This window comes from Olea europaea, chromosome 22 (assembly GCF_002742605.1).
Source record: "Olea europaea var. sylvestris chromosome 22, O_europaea_v1, whole genome shotgun sequence".
Taxonomy (NCBI): domain Eukaryota; kingdom Viridiplantae; phylum Streptophyta; class Magnoliopsida; order Lamiales; family Oleaceae; genus Olea; species Olea europaea.
Window position 1 is genome coordinate 5,697,066 of NC_036258.1, and position 21,615 is coordinate 5,718,680.

At 33.6% G+C, this 21,615-nt stretch overlaps 1 protein-coding gene across 1 annotated transcript; it reads left to right on the top strand.

The window, feature by feature from the left end:
- Positions 1 to 9,890: 9,890 nt before the first annotated feature.
- Positions 9,891 to 19,254, top strand: LOC111371516 (calmodulin-binding transcription activator 5-like). Its single transcript, XM_022993552.1, has 13 exons — positions 9,891 to 10,232; positions 11,083 to 11,208; positions 11,392 to 11,507; positions 12,521 to 12,609; positions 12,769 to 12,814; positions 13,568 to 13,688; positions 13,900 to 14,019; positions 14,123 to 14,181; positions 14,980 to 15,261; positions 15,607 to 16,298; positions 16,853 to 17,396; positions 18,303 to 18,611; positions 18,969 to 19,254. The coding sequence occupies exons 1-13, from the start codon at positions 10,169 to 10,171 to the stop codon at positions 19,011 to 19,013; spliced, it is 2,613 nt and encodes an 870-aa protein (XP_022849320.1). The 5' UTR covers positions 9,891 to 10,168; the 3' UTR covers positions 19,014 to 19,254.
- Positions 19,255 to 21,615: the final 2,361 nt, after the last annotated feature.

Consider the following 21,615-nt stretch of genomic DNA (forward strand, 5'->3'; position numbering starts at 1 on the left):
TTGTGAGTCCATGCTTATTCGGGTGTACACATATTTTTGAAGCAATTCATAAATTTTCATTTATTGGAACGATTTATATTCTCGAGGCAATTCGTAAATCCTCGTCTATTTGGGCTCTTGTTTGACAATCATTAATTGGGAAAAATAAAGTTTTGAACAGTACTTTTCAAGAGAATGTGTAGTTAAAAAGTAAGAAAATTTTTAAGTTCATGTAAAATATTTTATTGTTTAAATGTTTGGTTAAAAATGAGAACATAAGAAAAGTTTGAAAATAATGGTTGTTAAACATGGGCTGGGATCAATGCATATTTTTGAGGTATCTCATAAGCCCTCAATTATTGGAATTGCTTATATTTTTGAGACAATCTGTAAGATTTTACCTACTTGACAATTTATATTTCTAGTCCAATCTGCATGTAAATAAATGACTCAGACTTGGGGTGACAATGATAGCCTAAAAATAACTAACCAAAAGGGTGGATGAATTAGTTTTAAATTTTTTTTTTCAAAAAATTAATCTAAATTCAAGCAAGTAAAGACTTAATAGATTAATTCAAACAACAAGCACAAATATAAAAGTGACAAGTAAAACGGAAGTGAGGATGTAAATGATATAAAGCAATGGTTTACGTCTTCCGTAACCAAACTCTCTAACACGAGCAAAACTTTTTTACTATATTGATTGACTTACGGTGCAATCCAACACTTTACAATGTATTCGATGACCTACAGATAAGGAGCATCGATCCTTATACATTATTGTCAATTTCTCACCATGATCACTCCAAATTATAGTAATAATGTACCCTTCTCATTTTTGAACCTTTTTATTAGGTTTAAAAATAGGACTCAAGTGAATTTAGAAAATTCATCAACATGACAAGCATAATGTTTACCATTCAGGTTTGTGATTCTAGGTAATCCAAAAAGATTCATATAGAGAAGTTGGAAAGGTTTTATATTTGAAGAGTATAAGTTTGGAAGAACTCTTCACTTGTTTTTCAAATTAACATGCATAATAAATGTCGTCTCTCTCAAATTTCAAAAATGACATATTTCTAACAAAACAATTTTTGAAAATATTTGTAAGCACGTTCATGCAAAACATGTCTATGCCACAATTAAGTATCATTTTTTAAATTTGATAAAAAAAAAAAAATTCTTCACTTTCAAACTCAAATGTTTATGAAATAAATATTCTTATTTCGGCTTCTTATAAACATCACCTCTTTTGATGTAATATCCTCGATAAGACATTTAGAATAATCAAATTTGATATGATAACATTCATTACACAATTGACTCAAACTAATTAGATTGTGTTTAAGATGATCTACTAAGAGAACATTTTCAATATAGGAAGAAGGATGATTACCAATAATTCCAATGATTTTTTCTTTGGCATTGTCTCCAAAAGTATCATGACCACCATCCTTTTTTTTTTTTTAAACTTGACAATAAGACTTGATCTGTGATAATGTGTTTTGAGCATCCATCATCCAAGGATCACTTGCACTTTATTTTTTTTGGTACTTAAAAAAACAATTCAATTTTTGTTTTTTCGCATCTATACAGTTTTGGGTCATTGATAGTTAGTGTTAGTAGACTTTTGAATCCACTTATAGCTACCTTCAAAATATAATCTCTTTTTGATGGAACAATAAAAAGTTACATGTTTACTTTTATTTCAAAAACTACATATAACATTTGTAGGAGTGGAAATAAAGGCTTTAACAAAGAAATTTTAGAGAAACTCCTATTTCAAAAGTGATTTGTATGCAATTCCTCATTTATCAAAAACACATTTTGTTCACTACATATTAGATCACAAATTTTCTTGGCTTGAGTGAATTTGTGAACAATCTGAGTCAAATCTAAAATATTTTCTTGCAAAGAGGAATTATCCTTAGTTAAAGAATTGTAATCGATTTTTTCTTTTTCAAGATTATTTTGAATTTTCAAAAGTTTCTTTACCTCTTTTTCAATAAAGAATTTTTTGTTTTGAATATAGAGTGTTTGATAGCAAATTTTTCAGAATTTTCAAGAAGTTCATCATATGAGACGGATAATTCATCATATAGAGAATTGTCATCAATGTTTACCTCATTTTCAATTGCTATGAAGCACATGTTGACAACTTCCTTTTGACTTCTATTTTCTTTATGATCATCATCATCGCTTTCATTCCATGTTGTTTAGAGTGTTTTTTTAAAGAATTTTTTCTTATTCAGACAATTGATTATCTTGTGGCCATGTTTGTCGCAATCATAACAAATAAGCTCATTGTTTTCCCTTCATCTTTTTCTTCTTTTCTTTTGAAATCACTAATTGTTGCAAAGACCCCTCCAATTTTTTGCAATAAGAATTAGCTCATCAAGTTCTTTATTATTCATATTTTCACTTGAAGTTTCTTTATTGATTGTCAATTTTGAAACAATTTGGCGCTTAGGAGGCTTCTTTGATTCTTCTTTGCGTTTACTTGTTTCCTCCTTAGTTTTGGCATTGTTGAGCTTATAACTGATCAAGGTTCCATAAAATTCTTTTCAATGGACATGAGTTGTCATATTTGTTATTTTCTTTCAACATCCTCAATGAGATCCAATCTTTTGACAGTGATCTAAACATTTAACTTACAAGATCACCATCAATAAATTTACAATCAAAGCTTTAAAGCCATTAACAATATCGGTGAAACGAGTAATCATATCAACAATAGGTTCATCTTGTTTTATGAAGAAATTTTCAAATTCTTTAACAAGATATCAATCTTGATTTTCTTCACTTTACTAGTATGAACATGAGTGACTTCTAATGCATGCCAAATATCATTTGTCGAATCACACGTGCTAATATGATTGAATTCATTTCTATATAAAGCACAATAAAAGTAGATTTTTAACTCTAACATTTAAAGACAATTTTCTTTTATCCGCTTCATCATATTCCCTTTAGGTTTTGAAATAATTCGATCGGGTTTGCCATCAACTTTAATAATCTTTGTAGGCAATAATAACTATATTCAATAACTTTCCAAACATTATAATCTATAGATTGAACAAAAATCATCATCCTAGATTTTAATAATTATAATGTGTGTCATCAAAGAAGGGATGACGATTTTGTAGAGTGTCCCTCAATGTTTTGAAGATTGTGATTAATCATTACTCAAGATTGTGAAATCTTTAAAAAATGAGCACATTACCTTAATACCAATTGATAGCCCAAGAATTAATAACCAAGAGGGAGAAATGAATTGGTTTTTAAAACATTTTCGAAAAATTAATCCAAATTCAAGCAATTTTAGGCTAAATAGATTAATTCAACTAGTAAGCACAAATATGAAAGCGGTAAGTAAAAGGAAAAAATTGGTGCAAACGATATAATTGTACAGGCAAGCAATGATCTACGTCATCCGTTACCAATCTCTTCAACAATATTGAGCTTTATGAGACCTTAATATGAACTACAAGTATAACGAGATAATTTTATAATGAACTCTTCTTTTGATAAATGATACAAATCATGAATTAATTAGTAACAGAGGCTAACATTTCAATGAATAGCAGCAAATGATAGCTCAATTATTAGATGAAAACTTTGACAAATATGATAATTAAAAGATTAATTAAATCAATCAAAACTTTTTTCAATTAGAAGATGGAGAGAAAATAAGTACAATGTAAGTTCAAAAATCTTCTCAAAGTATATCTCTATTTTAATGAATAATGGTAATAAATTAAGTACCAAAGAAATGAGAAACTTTGATAAATATTATGATTTTACAAGTTTGATTCAATTGATCAAAAATTTTAATATGAAGAAGTAGATGAAATATATGCAATTTAAGTTAAAAGATCTTCTTCAAAATATATCTCTCTTTTATGAACAATTGAAATAAGTTAAGTACAAAAAGAGATATGAAAAGCTTTGGTGACTTTGATGATTAAAGAGTTTGAATCAATCAGAGTTTTTCATATGAAAAAATAAATGAGAGAAATCCAAAATGTAATCTCAAAGAAATCTCTCAAAACATATCCCATTTTGATGTTCTTGAAAGTCTTGTGAAAAATAGAAAGAGTGGGGATGTTTATAGAGTTCAAACGCTAAAAAAATTTGTAAATTCGGATGATGGGTCTAGTTGATCTTCTCTTGTCTGGATGACCAACATAACAGTTTGTGCAAGAAAATTTAGAAGTTGGAACGATCAAATTTTAGACCATTGGAGATTTTCGAACGACCACCAATCCCAACCAGTTGATTGTCGGCTCTGGCTAATTGAGCATCGGCTCTAGACTGGTTCGACTGATTTTCGTGTTTTGGCCCTATTTGATCTGATTCAAATGTTTTGAAAATCGTGATCTTTTGGAAAGTAATTTTAACTAATTTTCCAAGATAACGTATATTTTTTAAGTTCAAATATCATTTTAATGTTATTTTTATACTAGATCAAAACATTGTCTCAAAATAACTTCTAATGCACAAAATTATTTTTAATGCATAGAGGGACTTTGAGCATGCTAAAGATCAAAGTATTAGTACCTTTACATTTGATCTAAAAAAATTTAGCCTTTAATCTTACTTCAAAGTTTGGTTCTTAGGCTTCCTTCTTGATCTTTTATTGAACTTAGGTTGTTTAACTCTCGATCTTGATCTTTCTTTGACGTTTGTCTTTTCAGATCTTTTCTTGAAGGTTTTGTTTTGAATATGTGACTTTGATCTAGACCTTCTTCATGAGCCTGCTTTGTGATAGTCTTGATTTTAATCTTTTGGCGACAATCGATCAATTTATCATGGATGCTTTGAAGATTATAATCATTTTAAATCCAATTGTTAGTAAACAATATTAACTTGTTTGTTATAATAAAAAATTTAAAGTTATAATCAATCATAGGTTAACAAACTATTGTTATAGCTATAAATTACATGGCATACGTGTGATGGGGGGTCCCACATGGTCAACTCAACATTGATTTTTCAATTGGATTTGATCTACTAAATCAACTAAATTCGTCTTGGATTTGGGCTCGGTCCATTAACTCACTTGGCCCATTTTTATTTATCTATATATAGGTGAGTCCATCCACAATCAAGGTAATGTATTCGAACCCTAGCCAAATTTCCCCCTCTTGCACTCATATTATACCTCGTACGACAATTGACTTGACCATCGAATGCAAAAGATCATCTTACATTTTTCTCGACTGATGGCCTTTGTCTTCTAATGATGTGTTCTAGCGTGCAGGAAATATTTATGTTGAGGGGAGGTGGTCGGGATTCTATTGGCTCAAAATTTGAGATCAATACATTTACTAAATAAGTTTCGCCGAGTCTGTTGACAAAGATAGTTCACAAAGTGACGTGGCATCCCTTTAAAAAAAGAAAAAAAAAAACAAAGAAACATTAAAAATGTAAAATTCAAGAACACTCTCTCTATCCCTATTTCCCCGTTCTCTCTCTCCCTCCCTATTTTCCCCAAATCGATTTTGGAACTGATCCTTCCATTTCAACCCATTCCCTTCTCTTCTAACTGTTTCCTCTCGAAGCACTAACCTTCGGCGTCATCCCCACTTTGGCAGCCGCGAACTCCAGCACCCCCAGGTTCGCACAATTGTCAAAGGAGACGTCATGGAAAAGAATATTGCCAAATCCTCAGTGCTATGTACTCATTTCTGGATTATAAAATATCTGCTACATAACATTTTTATTGTTATATTATATCTCACACACCAGAAAATGGTTCGCCCTTATTTTTCTAGATTATAAAAGATCTGTTTTTTTGGGTGGTGAAGATCCGTCTGATAAGTCCATTGGTGGTGATCTTTTTCATCAATCAGAGGATTATGTGCAATGGTTGAACTCCAAGCCCGATTCTTCTGTTGTTTATTTGTCATTTGGGAGTCTTCTGAGCCTCCTGAAAGTTCAAATGGAGGAGATTCCTAAAGGATTACTCGAGTGTGGCCGACCCTTTTTGTGGGTCATTCGAGTGAAAGAAAACCCATAAGAAGAAAAAGAGGACGATAAACTAAGTAGTCTAGAAGAATTGGAAAAATAGTACCATGGTGTTCTCAACTCAATGTCCTAACACACACTTCGTTGGGTAGTTTCGTGACTATTTTTCGTTAAGTAGAGGCATGTTGTATATTTGGTTAATTAGTTTAGTGCAATCGGTGGATTTTGGTTGAACTAACAGTGGCTATGTCATGTAACTTGTGGCATGCTAGCACATTTTATGTTGGTGGATTTTGGTTGAACTAGCAGTTTTTATTGTTGCAATGCACATTTGATGTTGGTGGTTTTCATACCCCAAATTTGTCATTAACTTTTGTGATTTCATCAATGATATTTAACTGGCCTCTTTTGTGCTTCCATCTTTATTGTTAATTAAACTGATTTAGGATTTTAATGTGGTTGCACACTGTAGACAAATGGTTTACCAGCAAAATTTTCAGTTCAATTTTTCCTCAACAGTCTGAATCAATGAAAGAAACAAATCAAACATCCTTTTGCTACAACAAATGAAATCACATCCACTGGTTTTGGAATTGTACTCTACATGAATTCCCAAATTGTCTATGGTGCGCGACCCTAGCACTCTCAATCATAAATTCATACTGTTAGAACAAGTGACCTAGTTGGTTGGAGTGGCGAAGTTCGAAGAACCACGCAACTTGTTCAAAAAAATTTGCCTATTTCCGCTACCTATTTTCCGCCTCTGTATATGGTGAATGTGAAAACTATGGCAGGATTTCATGCTCTATTTTTTGCGTTCATTTTGTATGCAGTGGGTTATGCATGAAACAAAGAATTTCCCTTTTAGGAGGAAATGGGTGGAAGATGAGCTGATTTGGAAGAACTGAGGAGAGAGAAAATTCAATTGTCCACTACCGACATTTTTGTCTTTTTTTTTTTGGGTATGTATCAATCACGTGGGCTGCTTCTCTTTCCATTTTGGCACCTCATTTAGCATTGTAAAATTCAATCACAACCTCATTTTGGGCGTTTTCAGTGTAAAACTTGAAAAAATTGAAAACCCGGGAAACCCTTCTTTTTTTTTTTTTTTTTGAGGAGGTGGTGTGGTGATTCTCAAAATTTCAAAAAAAATAAAAAATTAAAAAAATTTTTTTTTTGAGGAGATAGTGTGGTGATTCTCAAAATTTAAAAAAAAAGTTTTTTGAAAAATTGAGTCCAAACTCCAGCATAATATTTATATGTTTGGTACGGATTAGAATCTAATTTTAATTTAAATCAAGATCAAATAATCAATATTAACTACATCTTTCATGAGTCCCATAACTTTTCAATCACATATTTCAAAAATTTATATTACAATCTACTATAGGCCCATGTTTGAATATCATTAAATTACATTCTATTTTTCTCTTCTATATTTTCAACCACACAATCTTTAATAAAATAATATTATACGTAAACAAAAAACATTTTTTTTTTCAACTACTCATTTTTTAGGAAAAAAACACCATTCCAATAATTTTCCTTTTCAAAAAATAAGGGTCAAACGTGGGCCTAATTTTAATTCCCACAAAACATTCTCTGTAATTGAAAGAATTAAAATAGTTAAAAACAAGTGCCGAGACATGATTCGAACTAAGTAATTTTAATGATTGATTTGATTGTTGATTAATGAGGATGGCGGCTTTTTGTCAGAATAATTTGGCAGTTTTTAATTGATTGTTTAACACTTTATAAAGTGTGATTGGATTATTGTCATGTTTGTATGTAGCAAAATTGTTGATTATTTGATACACGGAGTATCTCAAGAATTATTGTACAATCAATCAGTTGCATGCAGTAGTGAGTGGGGCCAATGGAAGATACAAAATACTCAATCGCCGCCGCGGGTGCAATTCTTTATCCTGCAACGGCACACACGTAATCTTCCTCTTTATCTGCGAACCTGTAATGGGCCGTGCTTGCTCCCTCACGTGAGGGGCTCCAGTTTGAGGGGCTGTACTTGTTCAGTCCTACGCATCTATAATATACAAATAAATTATTTGACCGACACCTTTTGACGTGTACAACTTTGTCTCCATAATTTCTACAATTCAATAATGCAAAAAATGGGAAAATAAAAAAAATATCATCGTTATCTGTTACATCAAATTATTATATTTGATTTTCTATTTTTTGTATGAGTTTTGTAACGATTATATTTTTCATTCTCATTTTCAGAAAAATGAGAATCAAATGGCTCTTTAAATTCCAACAATCTTTGGAATAACTAATATACAAATAGAGCAAATCACGTAGATGCTCTCGAAATATCGAACTTCACTATTTTACCGATCCTTATATCTTCAAAAATTACAAACTTCTTCCTTTAGCAAAAATAAATGTTAGCATTCATCTGCAAAAAAATTATCAATCAATTACAAATATGATTAACAGAGGATCCGAAGAATTTTGTGGATAATAATTTAATAAACGAGTAGTGGTTGACTGAATTTACTAAATTGAAGAGAAGAAGTGAGGAAGTTTTTGAATACAAACCGCAAGGTAACCGTGCTTTTCTTAAGGGAAGGAAGGGCCAAAATTTTGTTAGACTATTTTACCCTTTCTATGTGAAAAGAAAACTAAGTACATGTGTTCAGTTAACAGATGAATTAACAAAAAATGGATAGAATGACAGTTTTCGTAATGAAAGGTGTAAATAGTGGCGAAAAAGCATCAAAAAATGGAAAATGGAGACGTTTTGTGCTTACTATCCAAAAATAAAGTCAATTGGAGGTAAATAGTAAAATGAATTAGACAATAATATTTTAGAAGTTTGTAAACGATTAGAGAGAAATCTGTGAAAGTAAAATAAAAGAATTACATATATAGAAATGATAATTTTATCGGATGTTACCGAATTAGAGATATAGAATTGGTAATATTATTATCTACTTCCTTTTTCTCTTTACCTTCAATTGACCTTTTTTTAATATTATTATGTATAGCTTAAAATTTGTTAATTCTTACTTTAAAAAATTCTAATTTTCCATAAAATGTGAGTATGATAGTTTATGATTATCAAGATTTTAGTTAAACACAAATTTTAAAAGAATACTAGTCGTTGTCATGTGTATTGTACGAAGTTTATATTTATTCAGCTTTTATTAGCGTATAAATTGTAGATTGTTGATGAAGGAATTGGAATTGTAAACATCTATTTTGAAGAGAAGAAGAAACAATGAATATAACAGAAAAAATAAAACACATTTATATCATTTTTGGCGTGATATAACAAAAAATTTGTAACATATTAACATCTTTTAGAACCTCACAATATTACTTTGTCACAATTAACATCTTTAAAAGTGGCTCCTCTAACTTTGACTTTGATAAAAATCTAGATATAATTTCTACCAAACAAGGTGAATATAAGATATTTTGGAAGAAAAAATGAAAATAAAAGAAAGAAGGAAAACAAAAATAACTTAGTTACTCAATACTTCACTAGGTACAACCCATTTTAAATAATTATTTAGCAATTATTTTTTTTTTTTTCCACTTAGTAACCTATAAAATATTGCATTTCAAACCTAAATCAAAATTTAACATACTCTAGAATATAATTCTTGTTCCGACTTTTTCACTTTCATTCTCGTATCTAATTTCTTGTCAGATCTCTGCGAGGACTCCACTATCTTTATTATTGTTGTTGTTCGTCAACTCATTTATTCTCCTAACTCAGATAGGACCTTGCATAGACAGTAGACTATTAAACTGCTCAAAATATTATCGTTGAGTACGTAAAGACTAAAAAGAAAATGTTGAGGGTGCAAACGCTATAAATGAAAAGGTGAAGATCCTATCTCATAATTTAATATATCGTGGACCTGCACTGAATTATCCATTCAAAGACGACATAATAAAGTGGGAAGACTGTCTCTCTTTCTCATTTGACCGTCTCTCATTTCCATTTTTCATTCAAATCAAATCAACAAACGTCGTTTTGGAATTGATCTGCTATTCTCAATCGATCACAATTTAATTTCTTCTGTTTCGTTTCGATACATTACAACAATTTAATCCGTTTTTATTCGGGAATTTAGCTTTCTCGGTGTACTGCTTGGAGCGTGGAAAGATCGATTAACTTGCTCGATTTAATTGAAACTACAGTATAAAGGGAAAACTTGGGGTGTGGAATGCTTGAGTAATTGCTGAAATGGAGATCGGTATACCGAGTCGACTCGCTGGGTCCGAGATTCATGGGTTTAGTACCATGGCAGGTATAACACAGATACGAGTAGATCTATCTAGAAGACATACGCCTCTCTTTGTGTGTATTTGGTAATTTAATTTGTAAAGTTTTAATCGTCTGAGTATTTTCTGTCGCTAGGTCAACGTATAATGGGCCTTGTGGGTTTTCCTGTTTATCATCTCGCATCAATTTAGCACTAAGATTTGATATAGGAAGAAAGCTTATGATTAATTGTTCTATTTATTCTTCTTCTTCTTTTACTTTAGATTGTTTTTGTTGAAAATATAAATTAAATAAATAAGTGTGACTCGTCTCATATAGTGGCCCAGTCCTAGCTTCAAGTTTTGCCGCGACCAATTTATGGAAAGTACAGGATAATCAATACACAATTTATTAGAAATTAATGCAAAAAAAAGAAAAAAAAAAAAAAAAAAAAAAAAAAAAGAGAGAATTATACTTGACAGACCAACTATGGCAAAATGCCAAAATATATGTGCGCCTCTTGTGCATGCAGACCTGAGAACTCAGGTTGACCATGATGGATTGGGTTAAAGCAATGTCAAATTGTATTGAGTTAATATGTATATCGAATGAAATGTAGAGTCAACAATGCATTGAAGTGAGTTTCAATATACTATTTACACTGCCTTTGATATTATAATGAATGGTTATTAAATCAATTTTTATAATCTATCTTGAAACATGTCGACTGGAGTGTTACCAAGGCATAATGTCTCTATGAATTGATTGATTCATATTTGATTATGTGCTTATTTGTGTTACTGTAAGTTTTTTTAATGATAAATAAAGCTATTCCATGTTCATGTTCATTTTAATATTTTCTGGAGTTTTAATTTCCGATCTTGTTGCATTGATAGATTTGGACTTCGGCGATATAATGAAGGAAGCCAAGACCAGATGGCTCAGACCAAATGAGATTCATGCCATACTCTGTAATTACAAGTATTTCAGCATTCATGTCAAGCCTGTGAATTTGCCAAAAAGTAATACATTTGTGCGTTTATGTTTTTCCATGCCTTTTCTGATTGATTAAAATGAATTTTATTTGAAGGGTTCCGTTCTTACATCTAAAGAGGCATATGTGTATGTATTGGGATGAAGTGGGATAGGAAAATTTATGGCAGTTCTAATTTATAGCATATTTTGATTTCATTGCAATGAAATAGGTGGCACAATTGTATTGTTTGACCGTAAGAAGCTGCGGAATTTTCGGAAAGATGGCCATAACTGGAAGAAGAAAAAGGATGGACGAACTGTCAAAGAAGCTCATGAACACTTGAAAGTAAGGGCTTTCTCCCCTTGATTGTGTCATATGGTGCCAAAAGATTATATGTATGTTATGGGGTTTACTTCTTTACCGATTATTTTGGATAAAAATGACCCCTCTTGGCTTCAACTTGAACTCACTAATACATTCATGTGTATTATCTTAGCCAATTCAATTAGTCTGTGACATCTACAAATGATTGTTGAAGCTCATTTGTATTAGGGATTACATCAATTTGCAACCTGGAAATCTTCTCCATGGTTACATATACAGGGCCCGTGGTGCTTTTTACTCTAATATAAATGGAAAGGGTAACCCTGGCATGTTGGATGGGTGACCAAAATGATGTAATTGTATCACCTGGAGGATCATGGCTTGAATGAAAAAATGGCAAAGAGGAATGGGAATCATCAAAGGATGATTGAAATTAGTTTCCCCTGGATTTGACTTTACTTCGTTGGATGATGACTTGGAGCCATAGTGCCATCGTTTATTCCTTATGTGAAATCTCATGCAGTTAGTTAAAGACGAGTGATTTTATAGTAAGCTGCACTTTATGGACTTTTGGTCATCTGTTTTCTAATTTCTCGCCAAAACTCTTGAACCCTTTTCCTCCTTCACCGACAAACGTAGAAGTACTCTTTGGAATGGTTAGGGATATTCTAAAAAGATTTACTCCATGGACTTGATGTCATCTTTCCATGGACCATCGTTCTTTTTACCCACTATAGCTCCATTCTTGTTTTCACATCTTGGGATGGGTTAGGAATATGTCAACAAGATTTCATTTCTAGGCATCTATCTTTCCATAGTTTCTGCAAGAATTTCACAAAAGGGATTACTGATTTTCACTTCCTTTGAGTTTCCACTCAGCTGTGTTTTGTATTATCCACTTTTGTCTTTGATGCATTTGCCTACATTGCTAAGACATGAAAAAAATGCCATCTGACTTCACGCCAGTTGATTTTAGAAATTTTCATCAATCAGATCTGCAGTACAAGTTACCATTAATTTTGGTTGTCATACAGGTTGGTAATGACGAAAGGATTCATGTATACTATGCACATGGAGAAGATAACCTGACTTTTGTTCGCAGATGTTACTGGCTACTTGACAAGTATGGAATTTTAAACCTTGTGAAATCTAAGTGGCATGATCTTTATGTTTTTTGCTTATTGCTTCTATATTAGCCATTTAAACACCTTTATGCACTTTTACCGAACATGAGAAGCCTGATCATATAAAACTTTAATTGTTGTCAGTAATTTTCTTGCAGGTCACTCGAACATATTGTCCTTGTTCATTATCGTGAAACTCAAGAGGTTTGCTTCTTACTAATTGCAATTTAATTCTTTGTGTATTGTAATCTTCATATATGTTACCAGGCTGATATATGGAATAATGCTTTTGGAAAGACAACACATCTCTATGAATTGATGATCCTATTCTGTTTGTAAGAATGAATTTGTGGAGAATAATACATGAGTAATTTGTTAACCATTGTACAGCTTAGATATGCTTATGCATGTGCGGAAAGAACTTGTATACTCATAGAAGTTCATTCGTTTGATTTCGACTGTTAAATTCTACATATTAGCTCTAAAATGGTCATGTAGCATAGAAAGGCAATACCAGGCCACTTGAATTTGCCACCTGTACTTTTCTTGCTGATTGCTTAAACTTGAAGTCTCTGATAAATGAAAATTGTTTAAAGTCATATATCGATCAACTTCCCGCCTTTGCAGAATAATTATTCTTATTTGCATGGCTTGGATTGCTTTAGATGTGCCTTTTGCTTTCTTTGGACCTTGTTCCTTTCTTTAATGCATATGTATATGTAACCTCGGCCAACAGATAGATAGTTGCTACTGAGATTAGCTGCATGGAAATTTCTTTCCTTTCTTTGACTGATCTGAGGCCATAGGTTGTATGTGAATACCTCAAGGTCGTGATAAATGGTTAGGAGCCTTGGTTTTTGAGCATTGTATGTATTTCACTCACGCGAAATCTCATTTGCAAATATTTCTATATCTGGATGAAACTTGGGTTGTGATTAACTCATCATACAATTGCAGGGTTCTCCGGCCACACCTGTGAATTCTAATTCTCCAGCTGTCTCTGACCCATCTGCTCCTTGGCCTTCGGAAGAATCTGATTCCGCGGTTAATCGGGCATATAGCACCAGACCAGAATCAGGTGAAATTAAAATATAGAAGATGATATCAACTTTTACCACTCGAATGAAAATATTTGGTCCATGTATAAAACCATTTTCTCACACGTTGTGCTGTAGAGTTTCCAAATCAAACAAAATATATTTATATAAGCAGGACCTTGAAGTCTTTGACATGATTTCTACCTTGAATATGGCTAATGTTGAAGTACTTGTTTCTCAATGATTTTCCAGTGAATAATGACAGTGTGACTATAAAAAATCATGAACAGAGACTTCATGAGATAAATACACTTGAATGGGATGAGCTTCTGGTGCCATTTGATCCAAATAAGTCAATTATACCTGAAGAAGGTGATGAACTTGATATTTTTTAAGTATTTGCATTTGTAATACAAGGTTCTAATGGACATGCTGATCATTTACTTTATTCGTGTGTGCAATTTGCTATTTGCAGGTAAAACTTCAAGCTTTGCTTTACAGAATCAATATCAAACGAGCAGTTTCAAAACTAAGGTAAGTGAACTGTTGATTTTAATGTGTGATCTCATATTCTCAATACATCCTTGTTTTTTTGCTTGTAAAGCGATTGATGGAAGTCGTTCCTTTTTTGCCTTTTTTAAAACCAAGCATAAATGGGTAATTGCCATAAAGAGATCTTTCCGTCTAATTTTTGCATTGTCTGATTAAGGATGGTGTATGAAAGTGAATGTCCTTTTGGTTAGCGTACCTTGCTTCACGGGATCATCTGCAGTAGGTGATAAATTTATTTGTCATAGAATATTGTAGTATGCCTGAAACTTTTATTACAATCTCTACTTAGAGGCTTTGATTTTGCACATTCTTGATTTGGTTTTTGTGTTTTGTACCTTTATCTCTGCTTGAAGTTGACTGGTGCATAGATCTGCATGTGCATATTCATTTACGTGGTTTATTCAATTATTTCTGATATTTTCATATTGCTTTTCATATGCTTTGAATGTGGACGAATTTGGGTGTGAATGGAAATTTTGGACGAGCTGCCTACTCAATTTCTTATTTAATTTGCTGCTAATTTTCATATCAATCATTTCACTAGATTGTTAAATTGCTGGTATCTCTTCGATCAATTTGAAGATAGAACATTGTGACTTTTTTGTCAATCGAAAAGCTATAAAGTTTTTCTCTATAACAATGCCTAATTGTCTAAAAGTTATGCCGAGAAACTTATAACAATCTTTGTGGGCATGTTACTGGAATTAATTCAGTTAGCTCAATATTTTCAATAATATATCCTATCAGACAGTGGAAAGTGAAGTGGTTGTGAATTTGCAGAACACAGTTCCTGGACTGAGGTCATTGGGTGGACGTGATTCTTTAGATAATCTGAGCCAAGATGCTTCGCAGATGCAGGACAGTTTTGGAAGGTGGATAAACTATATAATTGCTGATTCCCCAGGATCAGTAGATGATCAAACTCTGGAATCTTCAATTTCAGATGGTTATCAGCCCTTCAATCCTCCAATGAATGATAACCATGGCTCATCTGTTTCGGGGCAAATATTCAACATAACAGATGTCTCACCTGTGTGGGGTCTTTCAAATGAAGAAACAAAGGTTATTTTGCATGTCACTTTTACTTACTATTTGCATGAAAGTAATAAACTGGTGTACGTGTTACTCTTTGAGAATAAAGTGAAACACATTTTTCCCCCTTGCGAACAGACACTAATCTTTTCGTAGTAGATATTCCTTCTATTTCAGAATAATGTCTTGTGCTTGTTTTTGTCTATATCTAAGATTTGATCAGTTCTGCCTTTTTAACCCAATATGATTTTGGAAGGCAACAATTGATTTTTTACTTTATTAGCACATTACTGTTTATTTCTTTTGTATGTTTATGATATGTAACTAGACAATTAATATGGATAACTCTGCTGAATAACAATCATTATTGTGCAGGTCGTAGTGGTTGGGGTTTTCCATGGAGGACAACTACCCATCCCTGAGTCCAATGTATTCGTTGTCTGTGGAGATTCTATGGTCCCTACAGTAGCTGTTCAATCTGGAGTGTTTCGTTGTTCAATTTTGCCTCAGTCTCCGGGATCAGTGAATCTGTACTTGAGTTTTGATGGCCATACGCCCATTAGCCAAGTATTTTCCTTTGAGTTTCGTGCTCCTAAGGTGAATATCACACCTCCAGAAAATAATTCTGATTGGGAAAAAATTCGATTTCAGACAAGGCTTGCTCATTTGCTTTTTTCATCGTCCAAGAGCCTGAATATCTTTTCCAGTAAAGTATCACGAAATGCTTTGAAGGAAGCCAAAGATTTTTCTCAGAAAACTTCTCTCATCTCCGATAGCTGGAAATATTTGATGGAGTCAATAAAAGACATCAAAATGTCTTTCCCTCAGGCAAAAGATAGCTTGTTTGAGTTGACCTTGCAGAATAGACTACTAGAATGGTTGATAGAAAATGTCTTAGCAGGGAGCAAAATTTCTGAACGTGATGAACAGGGTCAAGGTGTAATTCATTTATGCGCCATTCTAGGTTATACATGGGCTGTTTATCCGTTTTCATGGTCCGGCCTGTCGTTGGATTATCGAGACAAATTTGGATGGACAGCTCTTCATTGGGCTGCATATTATGGAAGGTACAGTTATGTTCTCTGCATGAAATGGTATAACGTAATCTCCCAGTTTCCGTTTTCCATCTACATGTCTCCTCTCCTTGAGTCCGCTTATTGTGAAAATTTGTTTGCATATATTTTGTGTGGTAAGATAAATATCCAAAATTATACTTTGTAATGATACTGGATTATCGATATTGTAGGGATATTGTTGAAAAGTTTTAGTTTTCTATTTGAGTGTTCGCATCAGGGGACTTTTTTCAAAGTTCTTGAAAACATCATGTTTTGCATGTTTGGCTTCGCTTATAAAAAGTAAAGCTTATAAGTAGACTAAAGCTTTATAAGTAAACTAAATATGTTTGGCTAGCATAAAAAGTTCCTTTTTTTCTTATTTATAAGTAAAAATGATACTTAATTTTGTCAGCAATGTAGGGATTACCGTCAAAATAATAATTTATTTCCAACTTTGACTGACTAAACGACTTATTTGCTGCCAGACTTATCTTTTTTATTTTTAAGTAATTTTTTAAGATTAGCCAAACATTTCCTTGTGTATGATTGAGTATAATTATTTTCAGGGAGAATATGGTGGCAACCCTTTTATCTGCTGGGGCAAAGCCAAGTTTAGTAACGGATTCAACATCACAAAACCCTGGTGGATGCACTGCTGCCGATCTTGCTTCTATAAATGGTCATGATGGTTTAGCAGCTTATCTTGCTGAAAAGGGCTTAGTTGCACATTTTAAGGATATGGCATTGGCTGGAAATGCCAGTGGGTCGCTGCAAACCACAACAAATGATTCAGTGAACTATGAAAATTTCACGGAGGAGTTGTATCTGAAGGATACTCTGGCAGCTTACAGGACAGCTGCTGATGCAGCTGCACGTATTCATGCTGCATTTAGGGAGCACTCATTCAAACTTCGGACCAAGGAAGTTCAATCATCCAATCCGGAGATTGACGCACGCAACATAGTTGCAGCAATGAAGATCCAGCATGCTTTCCGCAACTTTGACACGCGTAAAAAGATTAAAGCTGCTGCACAAATCCAATATAGATTTCGTACTTGGAAGATGCGAAAGGATTTCCTCAACATGCGTCGTCAGGCAACCAGAATTCAAGTGAGTCCTACATGCTGTTTTCTCGTCATTTTGATATAGGAAAGTTGCACTTAAAGTTGTTCATCTGTCCTCGATCATTCATTATGGTTGTATAGAAGTCTCCAACGACGAAAATTGTCTCAGCTTCCGTTTGGCCCCCATTCTCATTCTCATTCTCATTCTTCTTTCTCTTATTTTCAATCACACAATCTTCCATAAAATAATATTACACATAAATAAAGAACTTTTCATTCTTTTTCAACCACATATTTTTCAAAAAACATTATTCCACCCTTTAAAATTTGGCAAGAATGGGGGCTTAATCTCTATTAAATTGTCACATGACCCTCCCCCCCCCTCCCCCCCTCCCAAAATAAAAATAAAAATAAAAATAAATAATAAATAAATAAAAATGTCACCATTTATGAAACCTAGGTTTCTTTGTCAACTTGGAGGTGCCCGAATTTTGAAGTGAGATATTTTTTCACTAAGGCCATGTGATGATTTAACAAAGATTTTGATGGTTCCAATCATTGGAGACTGAGTACGACCATAATGAAAGGTTGAGGATGGACTTGCATCTTTTGAAGGGTTGGCGATCAACTTGCTATTCGGACAGTAGTTGGAGGACAAATTTTGCAATTTTTTTTATTTTTTATATTATGCTCAAGTTCATTGGTATATGCTTGGTATGTTGAATTTCTTGATTAGCACCTAGTAAGAACTCAGAATGACTTGAAAACTGAGAAAAATGCTATTTTCCTTTGCATATACCTAGTATTATTATCAGGATTTTCCATTAATCTGGTATACCTAACCATTGATTTTATGCTAGCAACTCGTATTTAATGATGATGGCAAAATGCGATTCATACTATAAGCATTTTTGTGCCGAATAGCATTTTATGTAATTCTTCTATAATGCAGGCTGTTTTCCGGGGTTTCCAAGTCCGGAGGCAGTACCATAAGATTGTTTGGTCAGTCGGAATCGTTGAAAAGGCAATATTACGTTGGCGTCTAAAGAGAAAGGGTTTCCGGGGGCTTCAGGTTCAGGCCGATGCAGACCTCGTTGATAAGAATCAAGAGAGTGTTGCGGAGGAGGACTTCTTCAAAGCCAGCAGGAAACAAGCTGAGGAACGTGTCGAGAGATCTGTTGTACGAGTCCAGGCAATGTTTCGATCAAAGCAAGCACAAGAAGAATATCGCAGGATAAAATTGGCACATAATGAAGCAAAGGTGATAACTTTTCTTCTATACTCATGAAATTTGCAACTGCATTCTTCAAACCTTTAAAAGTAAAGTGTACTAGTCGCTAATCAATTTTTCTAGCATTTGGGTCCTCAAACTTTCATCTCCATTGTAATTTGGTCCCGCTAAATGGAAAGGCAAATTTTCCGTCACAGATTATTTGCCCCGACTTGATAAAACAGATAGTTTCCATCTAGGGGAGATCAACATACTTAGGAAATGAAAGTTTGGAGACTGATCGGAAATTTATGTGCTTTGTTTGTGAAAGTTCGATAACATGGCAATTTTTTGTTGCTATATAATAATCCTAACTTGGATTATCAACTGATAATTGTTATGTTGCAGCTCGAATATGAAGGACTTCATGATCCTGACACAGACATGGGATAAGCTCATATCTGCTAAGACAATGGGAGTGTTAGAACAGGTGGAGGGTTGTGTTACTGAACAAAATGTGTGTACATTTTGTAAATTCCTATATTAAGGTAGTCCATTTTTGTTTTAGTCCCCCGTTTGCAAGTTCTATAAGAATGTGAGGGCCATTACAGGACGTTTTATTTGTCTGTGCTTGTTAAACTTATTTTGGTCGAGCTCAAGTAAAGTTATTTTTATAGATTTTTATTTCTGAACATGTTTGGATGAGATATTTGTTTTTACTTATTTCTAGGAATTCTCGAATTTATTGACAAAAAATTATTTTTCGAAAATATATTTTGCGACTGTGTTAAAAATTACCCGCCTTGACTAGATGAAAAGGCATGTGGAACCCTTATGTGTATTGCTTTTAAGTGATTTGGCTTTGAGTAGCAATTTGAATTTCTCATCTAACCTGACCTGAACTCCAAATCCATTTGGAAAATATTGATGGCAAAATGATAACGTCAAAATTCTTTTGGCAATTGCAATGTTAGTCTCTGACCTATACATTTAATAGCAAATAGGTCCTTATTCTATTTATTTGACTTTTACGTCCCTAATCTGGCATTTACATAGAGCTATGGTCCAATAGACATTAGTTGAAAGTTGAAACGGCTGTCAAGTATGCACGAGTTTGGCTGACATGTAGCATTTGTTGCGAAGCAAAATTGTCAAAACATTTTTACAAATACTGAGATGTCAAAACTTCTTGTCTAAAAGAAAATTAAAAAGAAAAAAAAATTCCCTCGATAAATGTCATGTGGGAGCTTAACATGCATATATCACAGCCTGTCGACTGAATATGTGACTTGGGCATCACAACGCTACGTATATGATAAAATGGGGACGTAAATGCAAAATAGAATGAGGTTTTCATTCACAATTAAGGTCTAAGTATTGACAATTCAATTATCATGTTTGAAGTTTTGAAAATGCAAAAATCAGGTTTTTATTTTTTAATTAAATATATTTTATTAATTGAAAAAAATAAGGTCACATTTATACCATTACTGGTCACGAGCAGGGGCGGAGCTACTTCAGGGCTAGTGCACTTGCCCGCACTGGGATTTCGGCAGCAGAAGACCTTGACGAAGGTGCTTGCACTGGGATCTCTGGGAGTTGAAGACCTTGAAAACGGGTTCGCAAAGGTCGTGCCTTTATAGCTACACTGATGTCTCACATCCATTTCGAGTCAAACCCGTATGACGCTTCATCTTCTTCATCACCTTTTTCTTCTACATCCACATTAGTTCAAACTTCAATAAACCGTCTGTGAAAATTGAAGGGCTAGCCACAGGGAATGTGAACTGGAAGAAGGTGATGGTTTGTTTTCCACTTTTGGGCCCCTTTTTTTGGTAGTGAGCTTTGTTTTGGGCCCATTTTTTTAACATTAGCCCAAATTCAATCCAAATGCCCATTGCGTTTTAGAACACAGTAATCATAATTTCAAATGCCGTGAAATTGTGAATACGGACAATCCCCTTCTCGGCGTTCCCATTCCAAAATGCAAACCCTTTTAGTTTTTCTCTTATTCTCTTAAATTCCTTCGTGCTCGTGGAGTGAATCATATTCCGTCCAATTGTTGATTGGGATCCAATTCTCTGGTGGTCTCACCCACTTGGATTGGGTATTTTTTTGAAATTTTCAGATTTTTTGTTTACTCCATGAATTTATAAATCAAAGCAATATATGGGACGAATTTATATTTTAAGTTGAGCCGATTTTGGTTGGTTTATTATTATTATCTATAGTTTAAAATCTAGTTAGTTTACTTTTGAGTCTTTTGTTTTGTTTTTAAGTTTCTATCTTGAGAGTAAGATGACCATAAATAATTAGTTTTGGCTGATTTCAAATAGACAAGTTTTGGCCAAAAAAATCACTGTAGCGGATGACTAAAATTGTGCCCGCACTCAACACGGTCTCTGGCTCCGCACCTGGTCACAGGTTCATAATTATAAGTTACAAACTTATTTATTGGTCACATATTAATATATTATCAAATTAATTGATCACAAATTATTTCGAGGTCACAAATAAAATTTTTTATAGGTCAAGGTTTATTTAATTGGTCACATTTTATCTATCGATCACATATTTTTGAATTTGTTGGTCATAATTATCAAATTTTAATATCACTGGTAATCAAATGGTCAGTCACAGGACAAATAGTTGGTCACATTACATACCACCACCACTTCCACTGCCACCACCGTCACTTTCCGCCATCCTCACCCTGTCATTGTCGCCGACCACCACCATCGCTCCAACAGCCAAAAAACACCACCAACACGACCAACTGCCGCCACCACAACCACAAGGTCCAAAACTAAAAAAAAAAAAAAAAAAAGCAGGGGAGCGAGTAGCATAGTTTACAGCGCCACCTTCTCCGACAGCAATGGACGAGGCCATCGTTGCTGAAAATCGAACCGATGCTCACATTCGCGAGTCCAAGAGAAGGAGGCTTCGCACACCTTGCAGTAGTGCCGGTCTCACATTGGAATCGGTGCCAATCTTCAGAGCGTCGTCGCTACAATGGTGACGTCATGAACGTCGTCGGTGATGAATCTCCTATCGC